Genomic DNA, 26,112 nt, shown 5'->3' with positions numbered 1-26,112 from the left:
CATGGCCCGATGATCCACTACGGTGACTCGAACGGGCTGACTAAGTATGTCTGAATGGACGACCTCTACTGTGCTGAAGCTGACCACCAAAAGGAACACCACTAAAACTACCAGATCCCCGAGGCCTCTTGGTCCCCATCTCATCTCGCTCCTAGCGGCGAACTGACTCTATCTCTCTGGCAATGTCAACCACCTCCTCAAAAGAAGCGCTAGATACTTTCTCTCTGGTCAGAAAAATCCGTAGCTGATAAGTAAGGCCATCCACAAACCTCCTGATCCTCTCCCTATCCGTGTGAACTAGCTAGATAGCATGGCAGGTCAACTTAGAAAATCTCATCTCATATTGCGTCACGGTCATATCCCCCTAATGCAGCTGCTCGAACTGCTTGTGCAACTCCTCTCTGGAGGAATACGGTACATACTTCTCTAGGAAGAGAATAGAGAACTGATGCCAGGTAAGTGGCGTTGTACCAATAGGCTTATGCATCTCATAAGCCTCCCACCAAGTGAAGGCAGCTCCAGAAAACTAAAAGGTAGTAAATGAAACCCCGCTGGTCTCCAAAATACTCGTTGTAGGCAGCATCTTCTGACACTTGTCCAAGAAACCCTGGGCATCCTCGCCCTCTACACCACTAAAAGTCGGAGGCTGAAGTCTACCAAGCCTCTCCAATCGACGCTGCTCGTCATCAGGCATAACTGGGACCACATAATCCTGAGTAGGTGCAACCGGCTGGGCTGGTGGTGCCTCTAGTGTCTGCAGTCCCTGAACAACCTGCTCGGGTGCATGGGCAGCGAGAGTCTGAATGCCTCCCCAGCCTGAGAAGTAGCTGATGTAGAAGAAACTGCGATAAACTGAGCAAGGCTAGTGCACACGGTCAAAATCTGAGCCAAGGTCTATTGAAGACCCAAAATAACAATAGGCACATACGGTGCCTGAGCTGGTCCTGCTGGAGCCTCCGTAACTGGGACCTGATCATGTACTGGGGCGACTGGTGGATCTGCAGGTGCTGCCCTAGCTGATGTGCGGGCTATACCCCTGCCCCTACCACGGCCTCAACCGCGTCATCGGCCTCTAGTGGCCTCAACTAGTGGCACTGGTGGTCATTCGCCCTGACCGGTAGCGCGTGTCCTCACATCTGTGAGAGAATAGAACAACAAAAGTTTAGTTACAAGAGTCAACAGATTTGCACAACAGGAATTCAAGAATGTGAAGTTTTTCCTAAAGGTTCTACAACCTCCCGAGGATAAGTACAGACGTCTCCGTACCGATCCACGAGACTCTACTAAACCTGCTCATGACCCGTGAGACATATGTAACCTAGGTTCTGATACCAACTTGTCACGACCCCAAACCGACTCGGTCATGATGGTGCCTATCATGAAATTAGGCCAACCGATACATTTCCAATTTAATCCACATTTCATTTAAAAACTTAAGTAAAACCATTTTTCAACTGAAATCCGATAAAGATATAAAGTTAAAATCGACAAAGCAAAAAAATACAAGCCCGACCTCGGGTGTCACTAAGTCATGAGCCATGCTACAATAGTTCCGAAGTAAGACAAGACCAAATAGTTTGAAAATAGCAACAAATTACTAATAGGAAGATAGAGAAGGATAAAAGTGGAACTGCGAATCGCCAAGCAGCTACCTCGCTATCTCCGTGAAGTTGGCGATCAGAATAGTCAACAGCCGCTACCATGCCCCGAGATACCTGGATCTGCACACAAGGTGCAGGGGGTACCATGAGTACACCAAATCAATAAGTAACAAGTCCAAACAATGGACTGACAGATAGTGGCGAAACAAACCTCAATAGACAGAAAAAGTAGACATGCTTGCAGTTCAAATAAAAATTCAATAGTAAATAAATGTAGTGTGAATAGTACGGAGTATAAGGATCAGGAAATCTCTATGTACCAATGCACTGATAGCATAATCAATCTTTAGTGTACATCCACTCACAAGTGCTCAACCACTCAGTACTTTATATGGCCATCCGGCCTAGGGAAGATCCATCCCCGAATATATATACCTCACTGACCGCAGTCATCCAATACCGATGAAGGTCATTCCAACCCTATGGAGAAGATCCATCTCCAAGTATAAATACTTCAGACCAGATCCATGTCCAGGGAAGATACATCACTCAATATCATCAACTGCGCTCACTGGGGGGTGTAAAGACTCCGGAGGGGCTCCTTTCAGCCCAAGCGCTATAACAAGCCAACGAGGCATAATCAATACTCCCTCCGTTCCAATTTATGTGAACTTGTTTGACTCGGCACGGAGTTTAAGAAAAAAGTGAAGACTTTTGGAATTTGTGGTCCTAAACAAGTCCAAATGGGGCCCAGAGTATTTGTGTGGTTATAAAAGCTTCTCATTAAGGGTAGAGTTGTAACTTTAAGCTAAATTGTCACCAAATTTAGAAAGGGTTCATTCTTTTTGGAACGGACCAAAAAGGAAATAGGTTCACATAAACTGGAACAGAGGGAGTATCTCGCTGCGGCGTGTAGCCCGATCCCATACTATCACTAAGCGATGTCATGGAATGATCCAGGCCGCGATTCTCATAGTGCACGCCCACACGCCCGTCACTTGGCATTTGCGTCACCTCAATAGTAATCATAGAACACATAGTTTGGGTTTCGAACCCTCAGAACCAAGTTTGGAAGCGTTACTTACCTCAAATCAAGCCAAACTCTAGCCCGTGACGCCGTTGCTTCTCGATTCGGGCTCCAAATGCCCCAAACTAACCAAAATCAGTATATATCATTAATACACGCTAAAGGAACAAAGCCCAAGCAAAAATAATTAAATTAACTCAAAAATCCCGAAATTGGCCAAACCCGACCCCCGGACAATGTCTCGAAATTTGATAAAATCACATCACAAGAATCCTTATCCTCCCACGAGTCTATACATACCAAGAACATCAAAATCGGACCTCAAATGGCCCCTCAAATCACCACTCAAAGCTCTCCAAAACATCAATTTTAACCTTTAAATTCCACAAATTTCATGTCTAATCAGTTAGAAATCACCATAGAATAAGTATTGAGTTCAAAAACATTACCTCCAAGTGTTACCACTTGAATCCCTCTTCAATTCCTCTCAAAAAGCTCCAAGTTCAAACTCAAATGGTGGGAAAATGGCCAAATTTCAAGAAGGCAAGAATTTATATATTCCGTCCAGGGGTTCCGCATCTGCGGTCCAATACCTGACCTGCGACCCTCGCACATGCGACAAGAAGTCCGCATCTGCGGAATTTCACTTAAAGTCCCCATCCGTTCCTGTGATCAAACCACCGTATTTGCGGGCTCGCAGGTGCGACTAACCTTCCGCATCTGCGCTGCATCCCCAATCAACCGGCCTTCGCTCCTGCGATCAAAATTTCGCTTCTGCGGCACGCACCTGCGGTCCCCAATCCACAGGTGCGGTTATGACAGAAAAACAGCAGCTTCAGTTGCAAGCTCTATTTTCCAACTCTCGGATAACCCGTCGAAATCATCCCGAGGCCCTCAGGACCTCAACCAAACCTACCAACAAGTCACATATCACCATTCAAACTTATACCAACCCTCGGAACACTCAAATAAATGCTGAAACCCCAAATCACCCTCGGATTCAAGCTTAAGGATTCCAAAACTTCTGAATTCCGCCATCGATCAAAAAGTCTATCAAACCTCATCCGAATGACCTAAAATTTTGCACACACGTTCCAATTGACACAACAGACCTACTTCAATTTTCGAAATTCTAATCCGACCCCGATATCCAAATTTCCACTACCAACCGGAAAACGCCAAAACTCCAATTTCGCCAATTCAAGCCTAAATTTACCACGGACCTCCAGAATACATTCTGATCATGCTCATAAGTCCCAAATCACCTCACGAAGCTATCCGAACCATAAAAATCAAGTTCCGAGATTATTTAATCACAAGTCAACTTCTAATTGACTTTTCTAACTAAAGCTTTCCAAAAAGAGACTAAGCATCTCATTTCTCTATAAACCCACTTCGAGCCCAAACCAACTAACGCGATACGATGAAATGTAGCTGAACAGCACATAAAGAAGTAGAAATAGGGGAAGCAGAGCGGTAACTCATGAAATGACTGGCCAGGTCGTTATAGGTGGGGTGGAAAATTTCAATCTTTATCTACTTATTAGGTAATGTCTCGTTACCTGGTAATTAACTAATTACCCACATAATTAAGAATTATTTCAAATTACTTGATATACTATTCACTTTTAATACACTTTATATAGGCCCTACTATCATGGTTATGTGATATCATATAAAATTAATACATACAATATTGTTTCATTAAAACATCCATGTAAAAATACATATATCTTCTCAACTTCTAATTTTTCTAATCTCATATAAATAGTACAAATTTTCGTATGCTTAATTCTTAAAATGGTAAAAAGATAACCTTTTTTTCTTGAAAAATAATAATTTCTATCCTTACAATAAAGAAAATCTCATAAAGTTTCTTATATTATGTATATAATTTAAAGCATATTCGAAAGTAGTAATATTAATAACTATATAAAATTATATATTTTTTATTTTAATATCCACACATATATTAGCACGTATATGATAGTCATATGATTTTGTTTAGTTTCTTATAATATAATTACATGGTAAATTATAGTTGTTGTTGTTATTATCACATTTACTCAATATATATAGAACGGTTCACGTGATGTTTCAATTAGCACTTAGGAGTACTAAACCCTGAAATGGGAAACAGATTTAAGGAGAAGTAGGCGAGAGAATAAAGGCAACAACAAAGGACAAGCTTTTGAAAAAAATTGGCAAGCTTTTGAAAAAAACTTACGGGATGTAACATCCTTCTCCCTTTAGAACATTCGTCCTCGAATGTTAATTCTTAGAGATTTACAAAAATTTTGCCAGAGTCTCTTCTGTAAACTTAAGCTAAAACCCAAACTATATCTGAGGTCTCGACTATTCACAACCTTTTGTACTCGAGTATCTCGTATCTTCTTCACTACCTTACTTACTTTTTAATCTTGCATTGCATCTTTTGTCACTTTCATAACATCCCATCCACATAGGTAGAAATTACATCTACGCCTTAAAGCTCTATTGTGATAGCACTTCTGGTGCATACAACATTCGGTGGAAGCTTTATACTGAATTCTTACGACTCAGCTCTATGGCACGATCTGGAAACAAAGGAAGGGTAACATTTCTTAAATGCCCTATAGCCTCTCAATTATAAATGTGGCGTGCAACACACCCATAAGTGACACTCTACTAGGCATGGCTTTGTAGACTCCCTAGGAAACGAGCCGCTCTGATACCACTTTGTCACGCCCCAACCTTGGGAGGCGTGGCTGGCACCCGGTGCCGCACTGGCCCGAGCGAACCACTCTGTAACTCATTCATTTCTTTTGTAACTATCATGAGCCAACATGGCCACAACTCGTAATGTACAATTGTAAGTGGGCAAATGTTATATCAATGAACCATCGTTCATAAAACATGAATACATATAGGCCGTCAAGGCCTCTAACATACTGTACCTAATAAACCTGTGTCTACAAAGTCTCTAAGATTATTTGAGATAAAATGGGACAGGGTACCAGCCTACCTATAAGTCTGTATCAAAACTCTGACACGATGATTTATAGACACGGCTGCACTCCGAATGAGGTGGAGGCTTACCGATCCTTCACTGATTGCTAACCTCGTCTACTATGAGGGCTCGTCAAACTGATTATCTATACCTGGAGTAGAGAAGAATATGTATGATATTCTTGAGAAAGAGTACACCGTACTTCCTTAATATCACAAATCCTACTTTGCTATAGCATTAAGCCATTTCATATGAATTGCTGAAGCAAATCACGTTTGCAAGCAAGCACCAAAAAGACCAAGAAACCGAACAAATGTTGTATGCATGGGCAAAGTGGCAACTCAACTTCAACTTGAATGGGAAAGTGGAGTCTTTGAGATGGCAAAAAAAAAAAAGCAAATAACAGGAAAATACGGATCAAGAGAAACCATCTCAACCTCTATTGGGTAACATAAACAAGAAAAATCTCAAAAAAAGTTTTACCGTGCTTCATATTCTAACGAAAAAGAAGTAGGCATGACAACTTTGAATCCTATTTATTATCCCATGATCCTTCCCATTCATATTAACAAGTCACTAATAATTTGCAATTGTATTTCAGACACAACTTATCTCCAGTAAATAGTAGTAATATTGAATGCCCTACTTTGATTACTTCAACAGTCTTCTCCTCCCTTCCCTTTGCTAAATTTGTAAAAGAATATTTTGAAGATTATGTCTGAGGGACGAAACCTTCAGCAATTTGATTTTGAAATTTCAAGCGAAGGAGGAAGCGTTGTCGGCATTAATTGGTGATTTCAACACTTCTTTAATTTTCTAAAAAAGAAAAATGCACCGTTTGTCCACCATTTTTCTTAATGTGACACATAATATAAATGACTAATGAGTCATTTGGTTGAATGGCACAAGCTGCCACATGGGGTGGGGTGGGAAATTTCAATCTTTATCTACTTATTAGGTAATTAGGTAAAGTCTCGGTTATCCGGTAATTAATTAATTACCCATATAATTAAGAATTATTTTAAATTACTTGATATACTATTCACTTTTAATACACTTTATATATACCCTACTATCATGGTCATGTGGTATCATATAAAATTAATACATACACTATTGTTTCATTAAAACATCCATGTAAAAATACATATATCTTCTCAACTTCTAATTTTCCTAATCTCATATAAATAGCACAAATTTTCGTACGCTTAATTCTTAAAATGGTAAAAATATAACCTTCTTTTCTTGGAAAAAAATAATTTCTATCCTTACAATAAAGAAAATTTCATAAACTTTCTTATATTATGTGTATAATTTAAAGCATATTCGGAAATAGTAATATTAATAACTATATAAAATTATATTATTTATTTTTGTTTTAATATCCACACATATATTAGCATGTATATGATAGTCATATGATCTTGTTTAGTTTCTTATAATATAATTACATGGTAAATTATAGTTGTTGCTGTTATTATCACATTTACTCAATATATATTGAACGGTTCACGTGATGTTTCAATTAGCACTTAGGAGTACTAAACCCTGAAATGAGAGACAGATTTAAGGAGAAGTGAGCGAGAGAATAAAAGCAACAACAAAGGAGAAGCTTTTGAAAAAAATTGGGCAAGCTTTTGAAAAAAACTTACGGGATGTAACAGAAGTAGTGGCGGGCTTGATAAATATCACTTAAGTTCTTCCAAGTCCCATTGGCATTCCGGGGTCCATGTGAAGTTGTTTTTCTTCTTCAGTAACGAGAATAATTGATGGCTCTTATCGGATGACCTCAAGATGAATCGCCCCAGGGCGGCAATACACCTAGTTAGTATTTGTACGGCCTCACATTGTCCACTACCATGATATCTTCGATTTTGATCTTGTCGGGGTTGATCTTGATTCCTCGGTTGGATACCATGAACCAGAGAAATTTACCTGATCCGACTTTGAATGCGCATTTTTTCAGATTTAACTTCATGTTGTACTTCTTCAATATACTAAAGGTTTCATGCAAATGCTTTAAATGGTCCTCTGCTTGCAGGGAATTAAATGACATATCATCAATATAAACTTCCGTGGATTTCCCTATTTGTTCTTCGAACATTCAATTTACTAGGCATTGGTAAGTGGCACCAGCATTTTTTAATCCAAATAGCATTACGTTATAGCAGTATGTGCCATACTTAGTGATGAAGAAGGTCTTCTACTGATCATCCGGGTTCATTTGTAATTGGTTGTACCCGGAATAGGCATCGAGAAAACTGAGGGTATCGTGGACGGCTGAGGCATCGATCATGCGATCGATGTTTGGCAAAGGGAATGGGTTTTTGGGGCATGCCTTATTTAAATCTTTATAATCAACACACATTCTTAGTTTGCTCCCTTTTTTAGAGACTACTACTATGTTTGCTAACCAATTTGACCTCCTGGATGGACCCTATTTTAAGGAGTTTAGTTACCTCGTCCTTGATGAAAGTATGCTTGATCTCGGACTAGGGTCTCCTTTTCTGCTTGGTTGGATGGAATTTTGGGTCCAGGTTCAGCTTGTGATTAGTGATCTTCGGTGGGATCCCTATTATGTCGAGATGGGACCAAGCAAAATAATCCATGTTAGCTATAAGAAATTGAATGAGTTTTTTCCTGAGTTTGGGAGTTAACCCTGTGCCCAAGTATACCTTTCGATCGGGATGGTGTGCGGTCAGTATGACCTGCTCCATCTCTTCCACCGTTGATTTGGTAGCATTAGAATCATCGGGGACTATAAAGGATCGAGGAACCCGACAATCATCATCTTCGAAAGTCCTCTGCTTGTCTGGTTGGGTCGAGGTCGGCATCAGTGATTGCTATTTGGTTTCCTATTTTGCTTTTGAACTTGGCTTCTTTGTTGATGAGAGTGTTCATATCGGAATTACTTCATCAACGGCAAACATCTCCTTTGCGGCGGGTTTCTCCTCGTCGATCATTTTAATCCCCTCTAGTGTTGGGAATTTTAACACCTGGTGAAGGGTCGAGGGCACAACCCTCATGTTGTGGATCCATGGTCTCCCGAACAGGGCGTTGTACCTCATATACCCTTCGATCACATAAAATTTGGTCTCCTAGGTGGTTCCGGCTGTGTTTACCGGTAGCGTTATTTCTCCTTTAGTAGTTTCGCAAGCCATGTTGAATCCGTTTAGCACTCGGGCTGCATGTACAATTTGGTCCTGTAGGGCAAGTTGTTCTACGACCCTCGATCGAATGATGTTGGCCGAGCTACCTGGATCAATTAACACACGTTTAACTCGAGATTTATTCATGAGTACAAATATTACTAGTGCATCGTTATGGGGCTGCACGATTCCTTCTGCGTCTTCGTATTGAAAGACAAAGTTACTTCTCGTATGTAATCCCGAGTTCGTTTCTCCCTCGTGATGGATACTTTGGCGTGCTTTAACATCGAACCTTGAGGAATATCGAACCCTCTAATAATTATATGAATGACGTATTGAGGTTCTTCTCGCTCGGCTTGTTTATTGGAGTCTCTATTTCTAAAATGATTCTTGGCTCGGTCGTCAGAAATTCCCGAAGATGCTCGAGGTTGAATAGTCGGGATACTTCTTCTTTCAATTATCGACAATATTCCATTTCGTGGCCATGAATGCCATGATATTTGCACATTTGGTTGGGGTCTCTTTGGGCTGGATCGATTTGTAAAGGTCGAGGCCATTTGGTATCTTTGATGCGTCCAATAGCCGATACAATGGCAGCTGCATCAACATTAAAGTTATATCTGATAATCGCGGTGCTTTTTTAGGTCTGATAGGCCTGTCGAAGCCTTTCTTGCTCATGAGCCCTCTAGATCTCTATCCTTGATCAATTCTCTTTTCATTTTGTATAGAATTTCGCCCAAATCCGCTACTTCTACGATCTCCATTATATGGCAGGTATCGATCTCTGTTCAACCTCAGTTCTCGGTTAATATCCCTCTTGATTCTATCAATGGGTCTGATAGGATAAAGGAACCCGGAAGGAGCCCCAAGTTAATCGTCTTCGACCCTGATCTTCGATTGGTACCGATTATGCACATCAGACCAAGTGAAAACCGTGTATTCTATCAGATTCTGCTTCAACTGCTTTGGAGCCATCGAGCTTCGAACATTGAGTCCTTGGGTGAAAGCTTGAAAAACCCAATCATCAACGACCGGTGGTAGGTCCATCCTTCTATTTGGAATCGAGACACGAATTCTCTAAGTATTTCGTTATCCTTCTGCCTTACCTTGAAAAGGCCAGACTTCCTGGTCTCAACTTTGATGGCCCCAGCGTGTTCCTTTACGAAAGAATCTGCAAGCATAGCAAATGAGTCAATAGAGTTATATGGTAAATTGTGGTACCATATCATGGCTCCCTTTGACAGGCTCTCCCCGAATTTCTATAGCAAGACAGATTCAATCTCGCCATCCTCTAGATCATTCCCTTTGATAGCACATGTGTAAGAGGTGCATGCTCGTTCGGATCGGTCGTTCCATTGTACTAAGGAATCTCGGGCATGCAGAACTTCTTGGGGATCGTCTTGGGAGCTGCGCTTGGGGGAAAAGGGTTTTGCATGAACTTTTTTGAAATCCAGGCCCTTCAATATCGGCAATGCTCCCGGGATTTGATCGACCCTAGAGTTGTAAGTTTCCACCTTCTTATCGTTTGCCTCAATCTTCTTTTCCCCCAACTCAATTCGTTTTGTCAGTTCCTTGAGCATCTTCATGATTGCAGGATTGGTCCGAGGTTCTTTATCGTTCGATTCCCTTGAGACCGATTCAACTCTGTGAACAACTTCTTGGGATGACTTGGGCTCAATCCTACTCGACGGGCGATTCTGGTTCTGGAGCTGGGCTATCGCCGCTTGTTGAGCCTGCAATATTTCGAAGATCACCCACAGGTTTATTCCGCCATCTTCGCCGCCATGTGTGTTTTGAGCGGCTGATTGGACATCCCTATGAACACTGCCCTCGGGATCAACGACCAAATTTTGCGTTGATGCTACATGTGAGTTAACATCGATTGGATCTACAACAGGGACTCCATCGAGATCGATCGGGGGTACGTTGTTCCGTGGTGCTATGTTATCATTTTCCCTGCGATGGCCGAAATTATTGTCAACGTGTAGGGGTGCTGACTGAAAGTTCGACATTTTGAGCCCGGAATCAAAGATACTCTAAAGAACAAGTGTAAAATAATGTGTGTAATGAAAGTTTGTACCAAGTAACCACTATTATCCTCAGCGCTACGGTGGGCGCCAAACTATTTACCCTCAAAATCGGGTAACAATTGAATTTATATGCGGTTTTAAGAATACGTGATGTAACTTAATACAAATTAAGAAAACAGATTAATATTGAAATTAATGATAAGAAAATGAATGCAAACCACACAAATTGAACAGCCTTAGCCTTTGAGTTTGATCACGAGCCAAGAAATGCCTCAACTGATATTAGAACAGAATAACAAAATGATAAGAACTAGAAACAACAGTGCATTGCTTTTTGGTGCGTCTTACAATGTGTCTTACAAATAATCAAACCTTCCTTTATATAGTAGGGGAGTCCTACTCTTGATACAATTGTATAAAAGGTAACCAACTCATGATTTGTTACTCAATCGACCTCTCCTTGATACGTACCGAGAATTCCGTCGTGATCTCCAACCGATCCCGGATACTTCGGCCTTCCGTTATTTGGCTCGACAAAGTTCCCTCGATCTTGTTCGGTCATGGAGTCACGAGCTCAACGATTTAACTTCGCACCTTGATTCACATAACCCGTTCTCGAGCTCTGGCCTATCACGTCAGCCTCAGTCGGTCATACAATTGACGAACCCAGTTTCAACCATATAACCAGGATATACACAAAGTATCATAAATAAATTATGTGAATTTTTTACACTTTGATTTTCTTATTAAGTGTTGTCCTTATTAAAGAAGTGAACTATTGAATGTCAATGCTGCTGTCACAATCGAATTATGGGTATAGGAGCACCAATATTGATTTAAATTAAAACTTATACTCCATTGAGAACATGGGAAACCCAACAAACCAGTAATAACTTGTATAACACTAGTAATAATTTACTAACAATGACAATGATAATTCAACTTTCTAACAAATAAACAAATCAATCTACAACATGACAAGATCGTATATATTATAATAACAAGATTAATTAACATGAGAAAGAAATAATTGTCACATCCTTCTCTGTCCATTTTCCAGTATCGGCTGTTTGCATAGTTGTTGAAAATTTGAGCAATTCAAGCAAAGACATGAGCCAAATCCAGCCTGTCCTGTCCATATTCCAGTCGAGAGAAAGTTGGTAAAGTGGGGTAAAGATAGAGACCACAAACTGCTCCAATAGCTATCAATGTACGTACTTGTTGACAATAAAGATTGATAAAAATATCAAAACTTTACCAAACCTAGAGGCTCAATAATCAACTGTATGTACAATTCTTTAATGGAATCGCGACGTTCAGTTTCTGGGTATTAAGAGTAATTAAACAATCAATCGTCTTGTAGAATTTCGGCTTCACCAATTGGCCCAAAACATAAGCTCTTGATCGAACCTTAAAGTTCAATTTCAATGGCACGGGCTGTGTGGTAGCGCCTTTTGGGGTGCTCAAACTCGCTCCACTCCCATATAGTGGAATTTTGTTTCCTATTACTGATACAGCTACAACTCTTTGGCTCTTTCTTGATTGGTGGAATTTCTTCATCTGATAAATTATCGAAATAAGAATTTCATTCATTTTGATGACCGAGGAACTCAAATTATAAGTTAAAAAGCTAGTTAAATGACTTACTGCTCCGGAGCCAAGTATGAGCTCTGAAAATGAGAGATCAACAGGGGATGAGGTGACATGTACACCAAAAAATGTTGCAGTGTTACGATAAACGAATTTCACTGTAGCGTTCATTGAGATCATATCGGTTGCTACTCCAGAGTTATCAGAACCAGCTTGAATTCCAAATCTCTCAAATTTTATGCTCTGAAATCAAAATCCAACAAATACCCATTTCAAATCAAGCATCAACCTTTCCTATTTTTTAGAATTACAATAATAGCAAGTAAACAAACAAGATAATCCTTCCATCTATTCCAGTTTATGTGATACTATTCCTTATTAATTCGTTCAAAAATAACAACATACATTAATGAAATTTTTTTATAGAGTGATTAAATAAAAGGACTTACCCGCATGGTAATTTTGGGTTTCTGAGGACGACTAGCACCCCAAAGGACGAGAGCAAAGAAGGAGAAGAGGATAAAGAAGGCAACAATAAATGCCAGAAAATAGCAACGGCGAGGGAGAGGTTTGCTGTACTGATCATCTTCAAGCAGGCCTTCTTCTTCAATAACATCACATTCCTTCCACGGCTTCTGCCCTTTACGGTGGTTTCTACCGCCGGCTGCGGCGGCGTCGTTAGGAGAAATTTTTCGAGATCCAGGCTTGAGTGAGCCAGAAAATCGGCTGGAAGAGGATTCACGGGAATGACGGCCGACGGAGGAGTGAGAGTGAGGCGGAGAACCCATAGGACTGATAACTGGAGTTGAATGAAACGACGTCGTTGTTTTCTCCCCATCGTGTGAATCACGTGACGGACTTTGAACGTAATACACCGGCCGCCGATTATGGTCCGGCGATGATGGTGCCAAGCTGCTGGTTACATCTGAATCAGTTTTTGCGTGCATTTTTTTTTTTGCTAGAATCAAAGAAGAAAAGAAATGTTAAAAGTGTAGATAGTGAGTTGGGTTTTACTGATCTCTTGCCTTAATATGTAAGTACATTGTTTGATTGACGCAACCAAATAATTCTTCCTTTTTAAATAATAAAAGTATTACTCACCGACGGGATAAAAGTGGAAAATAAAAAATTAGGCCTAACAAACATTATTGTGGAAGTCGTAGAGTCACATTGATCAATACAGCTGCTTTAGAGTTGGCAACTCTAGTACCACGCGCATTCCAGATTTTCCTACTTTGAGGACTAAATTTTACCATAAGTTTTATGGTAAACTTTTATTCTATTCCATTTTTTATGATAAATTTTATCTTTTTGCATTTATTAAAACATAATTTTTTAGTATTTGGTAATGTTTTAATTTTAAATTTTTTCTGTTACTTCTAATTATATGTTCTTATCCCTATAAACATGCCAAGATATATTTTAAAAGAAAAATTAATTCAAATAGTCGTTCACTTAACCATTTAAAACTAAAAATAACCGATAAATGTATAATATATATTATTTATTTATTATATATGGATAAATGAGTACAATTAATATATAATACATGTAGATGGTTAGAAAAAAATAAATAGCGAATATGATAGTGTAAAACTTAAATTCATAAATAAACTGATGGAAGATTTTTCTAATATATTATGCCTTTGATTGCGAAATAATGTCTATGTTGGAAAAGTAAAGGAAATGGGCGGTTCGGTGGAGTGGGATCCACCTTTAACACTCAAACCATGTGAATTGAGAAAAGGCAAACAATGATTTCTTTTTCTTCTTTTTTTTTTTTCTCTCTTTTACTGACAAAAAAGATTAAGCATGTGGAAGGATGCAGTGTGCTCATGGATCATATCTTTCTGCTTTTCTCTTGCCCAAGGCAACTCAAGATGCTTATGGTCATACAGTTTATTGACTACGTAAATTTCTCTAAAACAATCATTATTTATGATAATACTTCACTGTAACGCCTAAATCTTTTTTAGAATTAAATTTTATATTATATTATAATATATATTTTTTATAATAACACTTCACTCTAACAACAAAAAATTATCTGATACAAATACGGTTTTAATTGAGAGGTTTGATTGTAGTCCTTATTTTGATTCTTATTCCTAAAGCAAAAAATATACCAACAAAAAGTGGTAATCTAGTTAACTTATAAAAGTCTAAATCATCTTATGTCAAATTAAATAGAACACAAACAATAAGTTTCTTTTAAATTAGATACTTAAAGATTTTTCTTATGTTCTCGTTTGGTAGATGAAGCAGCTATGCCAAATGATCCTGTCTGTTTGAGGCCTTTGCTGGAATATCGGGGCAAGTGCACAGATAACCATTCTCAGGGATACTAAATTAGTCATTATTTATTTTTTCCTAAAATTTTAAACTAAAAATCTTAAATTAAGGATAATTTATGATATTTTTACCTGAAAAGTTAAAATAAAAAGCTAAAATCCAGGATGCACTGGCTAATTCCTAAATAACAACCCCTTAAAGTGGCTTCCTGGTGTCATTTCTATTGGAATATCAGCAAACAAAGGTCCAAAAGAGCAGGCTTATGAGCATGACACAAAACCATCTGGCCCAGTAATGATAATTCCGAAACAAGATTCGACTAACTAAAGCCCATCCGTCCTTGTTGGGCTGCAGTGCAGAAGCCCATCTATTTAGTTGGCCCTTAACCTAACGCTCGGTTAGGAGAATCTGCGTGTATAAGCTTAGGAACAGCCCAGGCGTAAACACATTGATCCATGAATATTGTATCAAACTACCGGTTACTTGTAGGGCTGGGCATATATCAGGTAAAACCGATATCCCGAACCGTTAATTTTTTATTGGGTTATCGGTATCGGGTTATTGAGTTAACGGTTCGGTAGTGGTTTAAATTTTTTTTACTATTGGGTTATCGGTTCGGACCTCGGTTTGCCAATTTTGTTAATGGGTTAACCGATAACCCAATAAGAATTAATAAAATTACGACTTTATCCTTAAGTATATACAAATGCTAGGGCTTCAGTTCATTCTCTCCTATTCTTTCTCAACCCCACTCTTCAGTTGTTTCATCTCCATTCTTCATAGACCTTACTAGTTACTCCAAGCGTAAGTTTTTAGTATGCTATATGTGAATTCCTCTCTTTTTTGCTTAACTTTGGTGAATTGTCTTTTCTTTTTTGCTTAACTCTTGATTCCCGATAACCGAACCGATATTTTATCGGTTCAGTTATCGGTTTATCAAATTTGTAAACCGATAACCGATATACTAAACCGATAATATTCATAACTGAACCGAACTGACCGATACTCACCCCTAATTACTTGTGTTGAGATTCCAATGAGAACTCGTATTGAGGTTCCAAGTGCCTGTGCTGAGTACGGGTAGGTACAACAAAGTTTATGAGAAAAGAGATTTATAGACATTATAAGTACTAGAGTTTCTTACTTCAAAAGATATTAGAACTCAATATTTAGGACATTGATACCGCTTTAGCAAGGCCTCGTCGACCTTACTCCGAAGTATTTGTTAATTTCTAATTAAACATGGGTCAATAATTTTACTAGGAGTACTAAATAATTTAAAATGATCACTGTACACTAATGCATATCCTGCAACCAAATACCATGAGGTGAACATTTTTAATTGGAATTTTTATTTATTTATTGAAGACAATGTGTATGTGATACCAAACACGCATTGAGAATTGGACTTTGGAACATTGAGCAATATATTATGAATTTTGTACTCATGTGTAGAAAAAATCTTGATCACGGACTATATGAAACCAAAATAACAACACAGATGGCTTGACTAGCGGTTCGTCAATACATTTCCCTTACATTGAGGAAACGATAAGAAGACAAGAGTCGTGGATTAATTACTAAGAATTTAGTTGAGATACATTATATTGTCCGAATCTGAAGAGATACTGTTGCATCATCTAGTTGACAAGCTCGGAGTCCTAAACAGAACTGAACATAGAAGTTAAGAAGAGAAGTCTGAGAAATTATATAGTATCATCTTTATCTCAAACTGACGCTTGCAGAAATGGAGAGACATGACTCAAATGCCGAAGCTTTATATCCAATAATAGGTGTATCCCAGAAATGGGCTTATTAACTTATTATACAACACGCAGTCACGAGAGGACACGGGGTTTTGGCTGATCTTACGGTGGACCCATAAACGTGTAGAAAATTTTCTACAACTCATGTATAATAAGGACCATTCATATATATATCCTAGCTCGTGATTGTCCACTGTCCACTATCGTTTTGTCAACCCATGGCTGACCCATGTTCATGTTTTTCTCTACGGAACTCCCTCTTCATGTTTAAGTAGAAGATACAAATATGAAATTGTAAATCACCAAGAAGTATGATGGAACGGCTAAAATTCTCTTACCTTTAACCAGAAGTCTTGAGATGTCACTGCTAAAAAAGTAAGAATTAGCGACGGACAAATTCTGTATCTAAAGAAAAAATTTTAATCACTAATCCTACTTAACAACAAATTAATAACAGATTATTAAAAAATTCGTTAGCTATGAACAATTTAACAATGGACTAACGACGAAATTTGCAGCTAATTCTGGTTCTTTTAGTAGTGTGCAAATTTGAATTAGTTGGGCCGATAAATTTCAGATATTTGATGAATAAAGGAAAAAGAAAGAAAAGAAATGAAGATATAAAGATATATGAAGCTCTATGTGTAAAACTATGCTTTGCAGCTTTGGGAAAGGGCAAGAAAGTCACGTACAGGATCAAGACAAATAGAATAGATTAATTAAGCATTAAAATTTATGCATGAAATAAACTGATAGAAAACTAAGAGTCCACCAAACTGTATAGAGGACCTGGTTCTCTATCAATTCCCACAAAACATACACACAACGGTAAGTAAATAACACAATAATATTTTACGTGAAAAACTCCCTGCTCACGGGATTAAAAATCACAACCTACACTCGTAGGATTTCAACTTCACTAACCGAGCAACTTTAGATTACAACCTATTATAACCTAGGAATTAAACCCTTAATCCCTCACCTACTTGCAATAACTATATTGCAAGCCTCTTTGTAATAACACTATTACAAAGCAATAAACCTTGACTAACTCTAGTCAAGAAACTAAACCAAACAGTAGTTTAAATCTGTCCTACAAAGACACTTCTTGAAAGTAGTGTAGATGAAGAACAAATAACAAAGATTCAACAAACCTAAGGACTTAACATATCTTCAATTTTTGGATCTGGTCCTTGAGGTTGCAGCAACTTTGTTCTTGAGAGGGGTGATGGCTAGCATTTGAGAGAGAAAATCGCTTTTTGATTTGCAATTATTAGACGATGAAATTCCTTGCCTCATGTTAATAATATGTGTGTGTGAGGTCATTGGGATGATGTAAGCAAATATCTGATACAAGGCATGCCCCAAAAAGTGACTGTTGCACTGTTGCGTGTGCAGTGCAACAGTGCAGCGACTTTAACAACTGTAAGGAGTTTACCTGTACTGTGACTGGAGGAACTGATCTCTATCTGTTCCCTCTACTGTTTCCTCTGATATTCCCTTAACTGATTTCATTGAGAGTTGAACCTGACATCTGACTTGTTACTTTGAACGCAAAGGAACTAACTGTTTCAGGTTCCTTATCTGGTTCTCTCATGAAGTTTGTCAAATCAGCAAAACAAAAGACACATAACTTATCAATTTCCCCCTTTTTGATGATGACAAACTTAGAGTTGATATTCCCTCTGAGAACCAGATCTGCACATTGTTCCCTCTACGAATCAGCCATATTCCCCTTGAAAACTTGTTTCCTCCCTTTCAATTTTCAAGTAACGTATCTGCTGTCAGTCGATACAGTGAAATAACTTTTACAACTATAGAGTTGACTGTACGACGACCAAGGGAACTGATCACATCTGATCCCTATCTGGTTCCTCGAGAGTGTTTGGCAAATCATCAAAACACGAAATAACATAACTAATCAATTTTCCCCTTTTTGATGAAGACAAACTTAGAATTGATATTCTCCCAGAGAAAATCAGATCTCCCATATTGTTCCCCCTACAAAATAGCCATACTCCCTTTGAGAACCTTTCCCTATCTGGTTCTCATATAAGGTTTGTTAAATCATCAAACCACAAAGGCACATAACTTATCAATTTTTCCCTTTTTTTGATGATGACAAACTTAGAATTGAAGTTTCCTCTGAGAACCAGATCTCCATATTGTTCCCCTGCATAATAGCCATATTCCCTATGAGAACCTATTTCTCCCCTTCAATTTTCTTCCTCCTTTTGGCATCAGAAAAAAGAATTAGCCGAGTAAATGCAAAAAGAAGTCTAACAAAGTTAACGCATGCCACTTGTGTGCACACAACATAGCTAAAAACAGAATGCAGGAGTATAACATGCATTAATAGACGACGATGCTCATTAAGTTAGGGAAAAAATATTGTAGCAGTACCATAATTACAAACATACACAAGTCAAACAAAACTAGAGTACCACAGTCGAAAGGGAAGGACAACAAAAGGACACGATAAGATTAAATAAGAGTTGGCAAATGGGTATGATAAGAGACACTAGATGGAGAAGGGAAGGACTAAGAAGCAAGGGCTTTGTGGAGGCTGTCAATGCAAGCATTAACAACCCTTTGATCGTTGATCAACTGCTCATTCAGGTTCTCCACTTGGTTCCTCAACTCCACATTTCATCTTTTAGGCAGGCAACTTTTTATCCCTGAGCATTGCTAGAACTAGGTTCCTTGCTGGACTGATTGAGCATAGACTCAAGAATAACATTCTGCACTTTCCACTGCCTAATTTCCTCATTTACAGTATTTTGGGCATCAATAAGCTAAGAGATTGTGGAATCGCTGCCTATTCCCCTTTTTTATCAACGTACTCATATTCCTCCAAGGTATTTATTGAGAATATTTGTTTACGAGTTCCTACAACTGCTCTCCCCAAGGGGACCTCAAATTATTCAAAGACTTTTATGAGCAAAAACCCATATGGCAACCCATGATTTTCATCCTTGAGGTCTGCCACTTTCTTCATGTGTTCAAACAAAATCCCTGGCAAATTGATGAGAGTGTAGCCGTCCAGTGCCTCCAAAAGAACCAGGTCTGCTATAGAGGCAATGGATTGCCTTTCAGCTCTTTGTAGCAAGACCTTATTCACCAACTCGAACAAGAGTTGGTATTCTGGAAGCAGTGCCTTCTTGTGCACTCATTCCCTTTGTTGAACAACTTGAGGCTTGAGAATAAACTTCCTAAAACTTAGGGAATAGGTTCTCTCCACAATTGAGAGCCCTTCAACAGGCACCCAAGAATATCCTCAAGCACAACCTCATCAATCCCAAATTCTACCTCACTGATCTTCAAATAAATGATGTCACCTTCCACTATGAATAAATCAACATAGAAACTAGGAACTTCCTCCTCATATACCTTTGGACTCTGAATAGTAAAGTGATGAGTCCACTTTTAGAAGTCGCAGATTTCAACCAACTGCCTCATTCCAAACTTATCAAGAATGTTAGTGTCTAAAACTCTTCCCCCATATAACTTTCTTCTTTTTCAATTTTGCTTTCCTTTCAAGCTTAGACACATCAACTCTAGACCTCTTTGAGGAACCAGGTTCCTCACAACTACTTAGCCTCTTTCTGAGTGGCCTTTTCTTCTCAATGGTCTTCTTCTTTTCAATAGACTTTTCCTTTTCAATTTCTTCGTCACCACCAACCCCAACAACTTTTATAGATAGGCCATCCTCACTATCATCAAATTCTCCCGCAAACACAGATTTAATCTCATAGTACACAGCCTCCAAAGGGACTGTATCAAGGCTAGGAGAAGATGAAGGGTCAGTACTGCCCAAGAGCTATCTAGTAGAGCTTGGAGTTTTATCCCAAGTAGGAGCTGAGAACTCCTCTTGGGCAGAGGGACCAGGTCCCTCCGTAGACTCCCTTGTAGCACTAACTGATGCTTGGTCACTTTGAGGCACCTTATCCCCATTTCCTCGTTCTTCCTTCCGAGTCTCAGTACTCACATCACCAGACAAAGAATCCCCAACTAAACATTCCATAGCAACAACAGTCAAAACATTTTCACCTATCTTACCTACAATAATTTTCAACAATGCAGTGTCAGTAAAAGAGGATAGAGCATTACCTGATATTGAAGAAATATTCAGATCAAAACCCTGAGTACATTGAGTTTCAGAAACACCAAACTCTCACTACACTCTACCACGTCTGAAAATCTCGAAGCTACAAATGTCCCAAGTATCGTCCCCACTGTGGCTTCATCTACTGAAGGTGATAGAGTCCAAGTCCCCTATGTCACCCAGTCCAAACCCTAAGCAAAATTCCCAACCACCAATTGCCTTTTCTCCGACCCAATCAATTTTTGGTTTATTGAAATTGCAAGACTTCAAACCACGAGAGGTTTTTAGCTACGACCTCTCCTTCTGCCTCGACAAAAAAAATGGTGGAGGAAGAAATAGTAGAAGGAGAAGAAAATCAAGAAGTCTCCAGTCTGCAAGTGGTAGAGAATCTTGAGGCACACATGGGTGGTTTGCAATGTTGATGAGTCAGCAATGACTACACCAGGCCTCGATTTGAATGTCACCGATTCTACAGGTAATACTCTTCCCATACCTTCTGATTTTACTTTGGGGTTAAAAGAACAAGAAGCCATAAAGAATATGCTGTCAATAACTGCTGAGGGAAGCTTGGTGGGTGGTTATGAAGGTGTGTCTGAAACCCATGGGTCTTAGGGGGAAAGTGATAGTCTACAGGTAGAGGGTAGGGAACTGGTGCCTATCGAAAATCTAGCACCAGAAAGTACTATTGGGGAACCACATGAGGGACCTGATCCCTCCGCCCAAGAGGATTCCTCTACTCCGACTTGGGGTGAAACTCCATGTTCTCCAATAGAACCCCATGTCAGTACTGATCCTGCTCCCTCTCTTCATTTCTATGCTAAGCCATTGACCATTATTGTTCCTGAGATGAGATCTCTGTCTGAGGAGGAGAATGAGGATAGCGAAACAGACTATGACAATATGGTTCTTGCAAGCTTCATTAGTTCTAGGAGTAGAAAGGAAACTCCCAAGGAGTCCACTCCTAAAAGACCTACTACTAGGCTACAGAAGAAGGAAGCTCTTGAATCAGCTCTAAGACAAAACAAAGAAGAAAAGACGAAGAGAAAATTGGTGAAGGATGGTAAGATAAATTGCTAAAAAGTATTTTTCAGAAACTTTTAACTCAATTCAATATCGTTACAGGTAAACACGCATGGAAACTAAAGGACAACCAAGTGGCTAATGACATTGCAATTTTTTGGAAGGATGATGCTCGCATTTTCAAAATTTGTTAAGGAACCTGGTTCCTATTACACTCATATACATTTTGAACTGCTAGTATGCCACATCATTAATTGCCTTCTCTTCTTCTCATACCTCTTAAACCGATCGGACTACCTATCCCTTTTTTCTCATACCTTATTGTAATTGATCCCTCTTTTCCCTCTAAATACCCTAAACCATCTATTTGTGTCTTCCCTCTCTCAGAATCAACCGCGTCTTCACCACAATCTAAGTCTCCCAAAGCTACTAAAGACATCCTTGTTGTGTCTCTGTATCTCGAAGCACAACCATCTATATAGGAGTGTCGGTTCTTGATATAGTGGATGGTGTGTTGTATCTGAGAGTTTAAGGAAGAAGAGAATGTTTGGTTGTTGAGAGAAAAAGGGAAGTTTTGGCTTTTGATGTGAACAGTTATGAGAGTGACATCATTTGGATTAATTTAAAGGGGGTGAGGGACCAGTTGGGAACAAGTATTGATTTTCTAGGTAGGCGGGTTGTTTCGTAACAAGTAGGATGCTTGGGTTTTAAAAAGAAAAAGGAGAAACTGGCATTTTAATGATGTGGCACCCTTTTTAGCCATTTAAAAAATTTATTTATGAGAGTACAAAGGGACTACTAACCTATGTCAAGGGAACTAGGTTCCCTGATAGATTTTGTAGATATGAGCATCATCCTTTTGCCAAAATACAATACCTTTAGCTTCTTGTTTGCCCTGTACTCGCCATGTGTGTCTACCTGTAATGGTATAGAAATGAGTTAGACCTTGCCAAAAAATACTTTTAGCTTTTTTTTACATGTTGATTTCTTTTATAGCCAATCACTGAGAGGCCAGGTCCTTAACTTGATTTGATCAACCTCAGTGCCAAACGACTCTTTTCAAAGTGCTCTTTGCTAAGTGCTTTCGTGAAATATCTACAATTTGATCTTCTGTACTACAAAACTTCATGCAGATAAGACCTTTTTCAGTATTATCTCTGAGGACGTGATGTTGCACATCAATATGCTTTGTTCTCTTATGCTGAATGAGATTCTTAGCCATGTTGAGAGCACTGATGTTGTCACACAGTAACGGAACACAATCAGAGAACATACCAAAATCTTCTAGCTGCTACTTGATCCACAACAGTTGAACACAGCAAGAGACAGCTTCCATATACTCAACTTCTACAATTGAAAAAACCACTGAGTTTTGTTTTCTTGTACCACATGAGATTAGACACGATTCCAAAAAGTGTGCCATGCCAGAATTGCTTTTCCTATCCACCATATAACCAGCATAATTAGCGTCTGCATACCCGATTGTCACGGCCCAAATACCTAACTCGTCATGATGGCGCCTATCGTGGTACTAGGCAAGCCGACATTTCCAGAATACATCGATATTTCATAAGAAGATAATTTAAAACTTGTTCATAACAGAGATTTCATAAAAGGAGTTAAACTTAAAGTAAAATACAGAAAAGATAGCCCGACATTGGGGTGTCACTAAGTCATGAGCATTTACAACCAGTCTAAAATTCAAAGTTTACATTGGTCTGCCAAGTGCCAAAAACAGAAAGAAAGATAACAAGGAAGGAAAGACAAGGACTTCGGACGCCGGCAACTACCTCGTATGTCTCCGATAGATGACTGTGCACAAACTCAATGACCTTCGCGACCGGTCTCACCTGAATCTGCACACAAGGTGCAGGGAGTAATGTGAGTACTTCTAACTTAGTAAGTAACAAAAATAAATACGGAACTAAGAAGTAGTGACGAGCTATGCAAATACAGTTTATTTCAGTAAATTTCAATAAAGAATAGATATGCTTTCAAATCTAGCAATTTAAGTGAAACCAATTTGTGCTCAAGTAAACCAGATATCAGAAATTTGCAAAACAAGGACAGATAACAACTAAGCAACAAATAATTGAAAGCAAGTACAGTCTCTCAAGACAACAGTCACTGAGCTAAACTCGACAGCTCAATCACTTAGCTCTCAGCCCTCGATACTCACACTCAGTAGGTCCTGTGCTCACTCGGGGTGTGCAGACTCCGGAGGGGCTCCTTCAGCCCAAGCCCTGCAACCCGATCCAATATAGATAATTATCCTGAAGGCTCATTGTGGCGTGCAACCCGATCCAATATATACATATATAGCCCTGAGGCTCGTTGCAGCATGCAACCCGATCCATATACACTCACATAGCTCACAGGTCGGAACTCATGCCTTATCTCAGTCACCAACCTCTCCAGTCCGTCGGGCTCTCAGAAATCATATAATTCAGCCCCAAATAGAGAATACAACATGTATCAATAATAAATAAAAAGGGACGAAGGTATAATATGCAAGTAATATCATGACTGAGAACAAACCAACAATTAGCAATTAATTCAACAAGTACACGACCTCAACGCCTACAGTGATATCAAAAGGCCTAAACATGATTTCTAACAATATACAGTCAATTTCCATAGAACAGAGGGAACGTGTAATAAATAATTCTACAGTCTCACGGGATAGACCAAGTCACAATCCCTTCATTGCACGCCCACACACCTCTCACCTAGCATGTGCCCCATCTCCAAAATAGTCATACGACACAAAATCAGGGGTTTCATACCCTCAGGACTAGATTTATAACCGTTACTTACCTCAACCCGAGCGAATCTCTACTCCAAAATGCCCTTGCCTCGTGAGCCGACCTCCGAACGCCCCGAACCTAGCCACAAGTAATACAATACAATCAATATAGGATAAAGGGGTCAATTCCACAAGAAAACTACTAAAATAGAGTCAAAATCCGAAATCAACTCAAACTCAGCCACGTCTCGAATCCGACAAAAGTCACAAAACCCGAAAGCCCTTTCACTCACGAGTCTAACCATACCAAATTTATCAAAATCCGACCTCATTGGGTCACTCAAACCTCCAAAATTCACACACCAACTCTCAAGCCCTAAATCCCCAAATGCACATCAAAAACTCACTAACTAGGTGTAAAATCGGTGGGGAAACACCATGATCGAAGATAAATAGGCACAAGGAACTTACCTCAGTAAGTTCTTTGAAATCCTCCTCAAAAATCCCCAAAATCCGAGCTCAAAAATGATGAAAATGGTGAAAAATCTCGAAGTACTTTTTTTATACATTATGCCCAGCAGAACCGCACCTGCGGTCCTTTATCCGCACCTGCGAGGCCGCTTCTATGGTTATAACTCTGCTTCTGCAGAAACTCACTTAAAACACTGGCCTCGCACTTGCATCCCAGGTCCCGCACCTGTTCTCATCCATCTGATTCTACAAAATAGCCAAAATCTCCCTGCCGCATCTGCGGGCTCACAGATGTGCACCATTTCTCGCACTTGTGATCTCCCAAGCCAACGCCAAATTCCGCATCTAAGTCTCTCCACCGCGTCTGCAATCATTGCACCTGTGGCAATATCCTCGCAGGTGCGATTACACCAGTAGTATCCAACTTTATCAAAACTTCAAACTCCAAACTTGTTCCATTAATCACCCGGAATCAACACGAGACCCTCAGAACCTCAACCAAACCTACCAACAAGTCATATAACCCCATACAAACTTAGTCGAACCTTCAAATCACTCAAAACAACATGAAAACGCCAAATTACACTCAGATTCAAGCCTAAAAAACTTCTAAACTTCTGAATTCCACAAACGATGTCGAAACCTATCAAACCACATCCGAATGACCTCAAATTTTTCACACAAGTCAGAAATGACACCACGAACCTACTCCAACTCTCGGAAATCCAATCTGACACAATATCAAAATTTCTACTACTAGCCAAAATCGCTAAATTTCTAACTTTTCGCCAATTCAAGCCAAATTCCGCTACGGACCTCCAAATCTTATTCTGGACGCGCTCTTAAGTCCAATGTCACCTAACAGAGCTAACAGAACTATCAAAATTCTAATCCGAGATCATTACCCATAAGTCAACATCCGATCAACTTTTCCAACTTAAGCTTTCAATTAAGAGACTAAGTGTCTCAATTCACTCCGAAACCACTCCGGACCCGAAACAACTAAAACAAAATATCATAAAGTAGATGAAGAACACAAAAGAAGCAGGAAATGGGGGAACGAGGCTATAACTCAAGAAACGACCGGCCGAGTCGTTACATCCTCCCGCTCTTAAACAAGCATTCGTCCTCGAACGGGTCTAGAAATATACCCGGAGCCTCAAATAGGTGTGGGTATTTGCTCCGTATCTCCTGCTTGATCTCCCAATTAGCCTCCTCCACGGGCTGACCCCTCCACTGTACTTTCACTGAAGCTATGTCCTTTGACCTCAACTTTCAAACCTGACGCCCCAAAATAGCCATTGGTTCCACATCATAAGTCAAATC

The 26,112-nt window shown here is 39.4% G+C and overlaps 1 protein-coding gene across 1 annotated transcript; it reads right to left on the bottom strand.

Moving 5' to 3' along the window:
- Positions 1 to 11,666: 11,666 nt before the first annotated feature.
- On the bottom strand, positions 11,667 to 13,565 carry LOC104221676 (uncharacterized). The gene is made up of 3 exons (XM_009772785.2): positions 12,836 to 13,565; positions 12,444 to 12,629; positions 11,667 to 12,356 (listed from the first exon to the last, which is right to left on the bottom strand). The coding sequence occupies exons 1-3, from the start codon at positions 13,331 to 13,333 to the stop codon at positions 12,075 to 12,077; spliced, it is 966 nt and encodes a 321-aa protein (XP_009771087.1). The 5' UTR covers positions 13,334 to 13,565; the 3' UTR covers positions 11,667 to 12,074.
- Positions 13,566 to 26,112: the final 12,547 nt, after the last annotated feature.

This window comes from Nicotiana sylvestris, chromosome 4 (assembly GCF_000393655.2).
Source record: "Nicotiana sylvestris chromosome 4, ASM39365v2, whole genome shotgun sequence".
Lineage (NCBI taxonomy): Eukaryota > Viridiplantae > Streptophyta > Magnoliopsida > Solanales > Solanaceae > Nicotiana > Nicotiana sylvestris.
The sequence above is the reverse complement of the archived record's forward strand: the minus strand, read 5'-3'. Positions and strand labels throughout refer to the sequence as shown.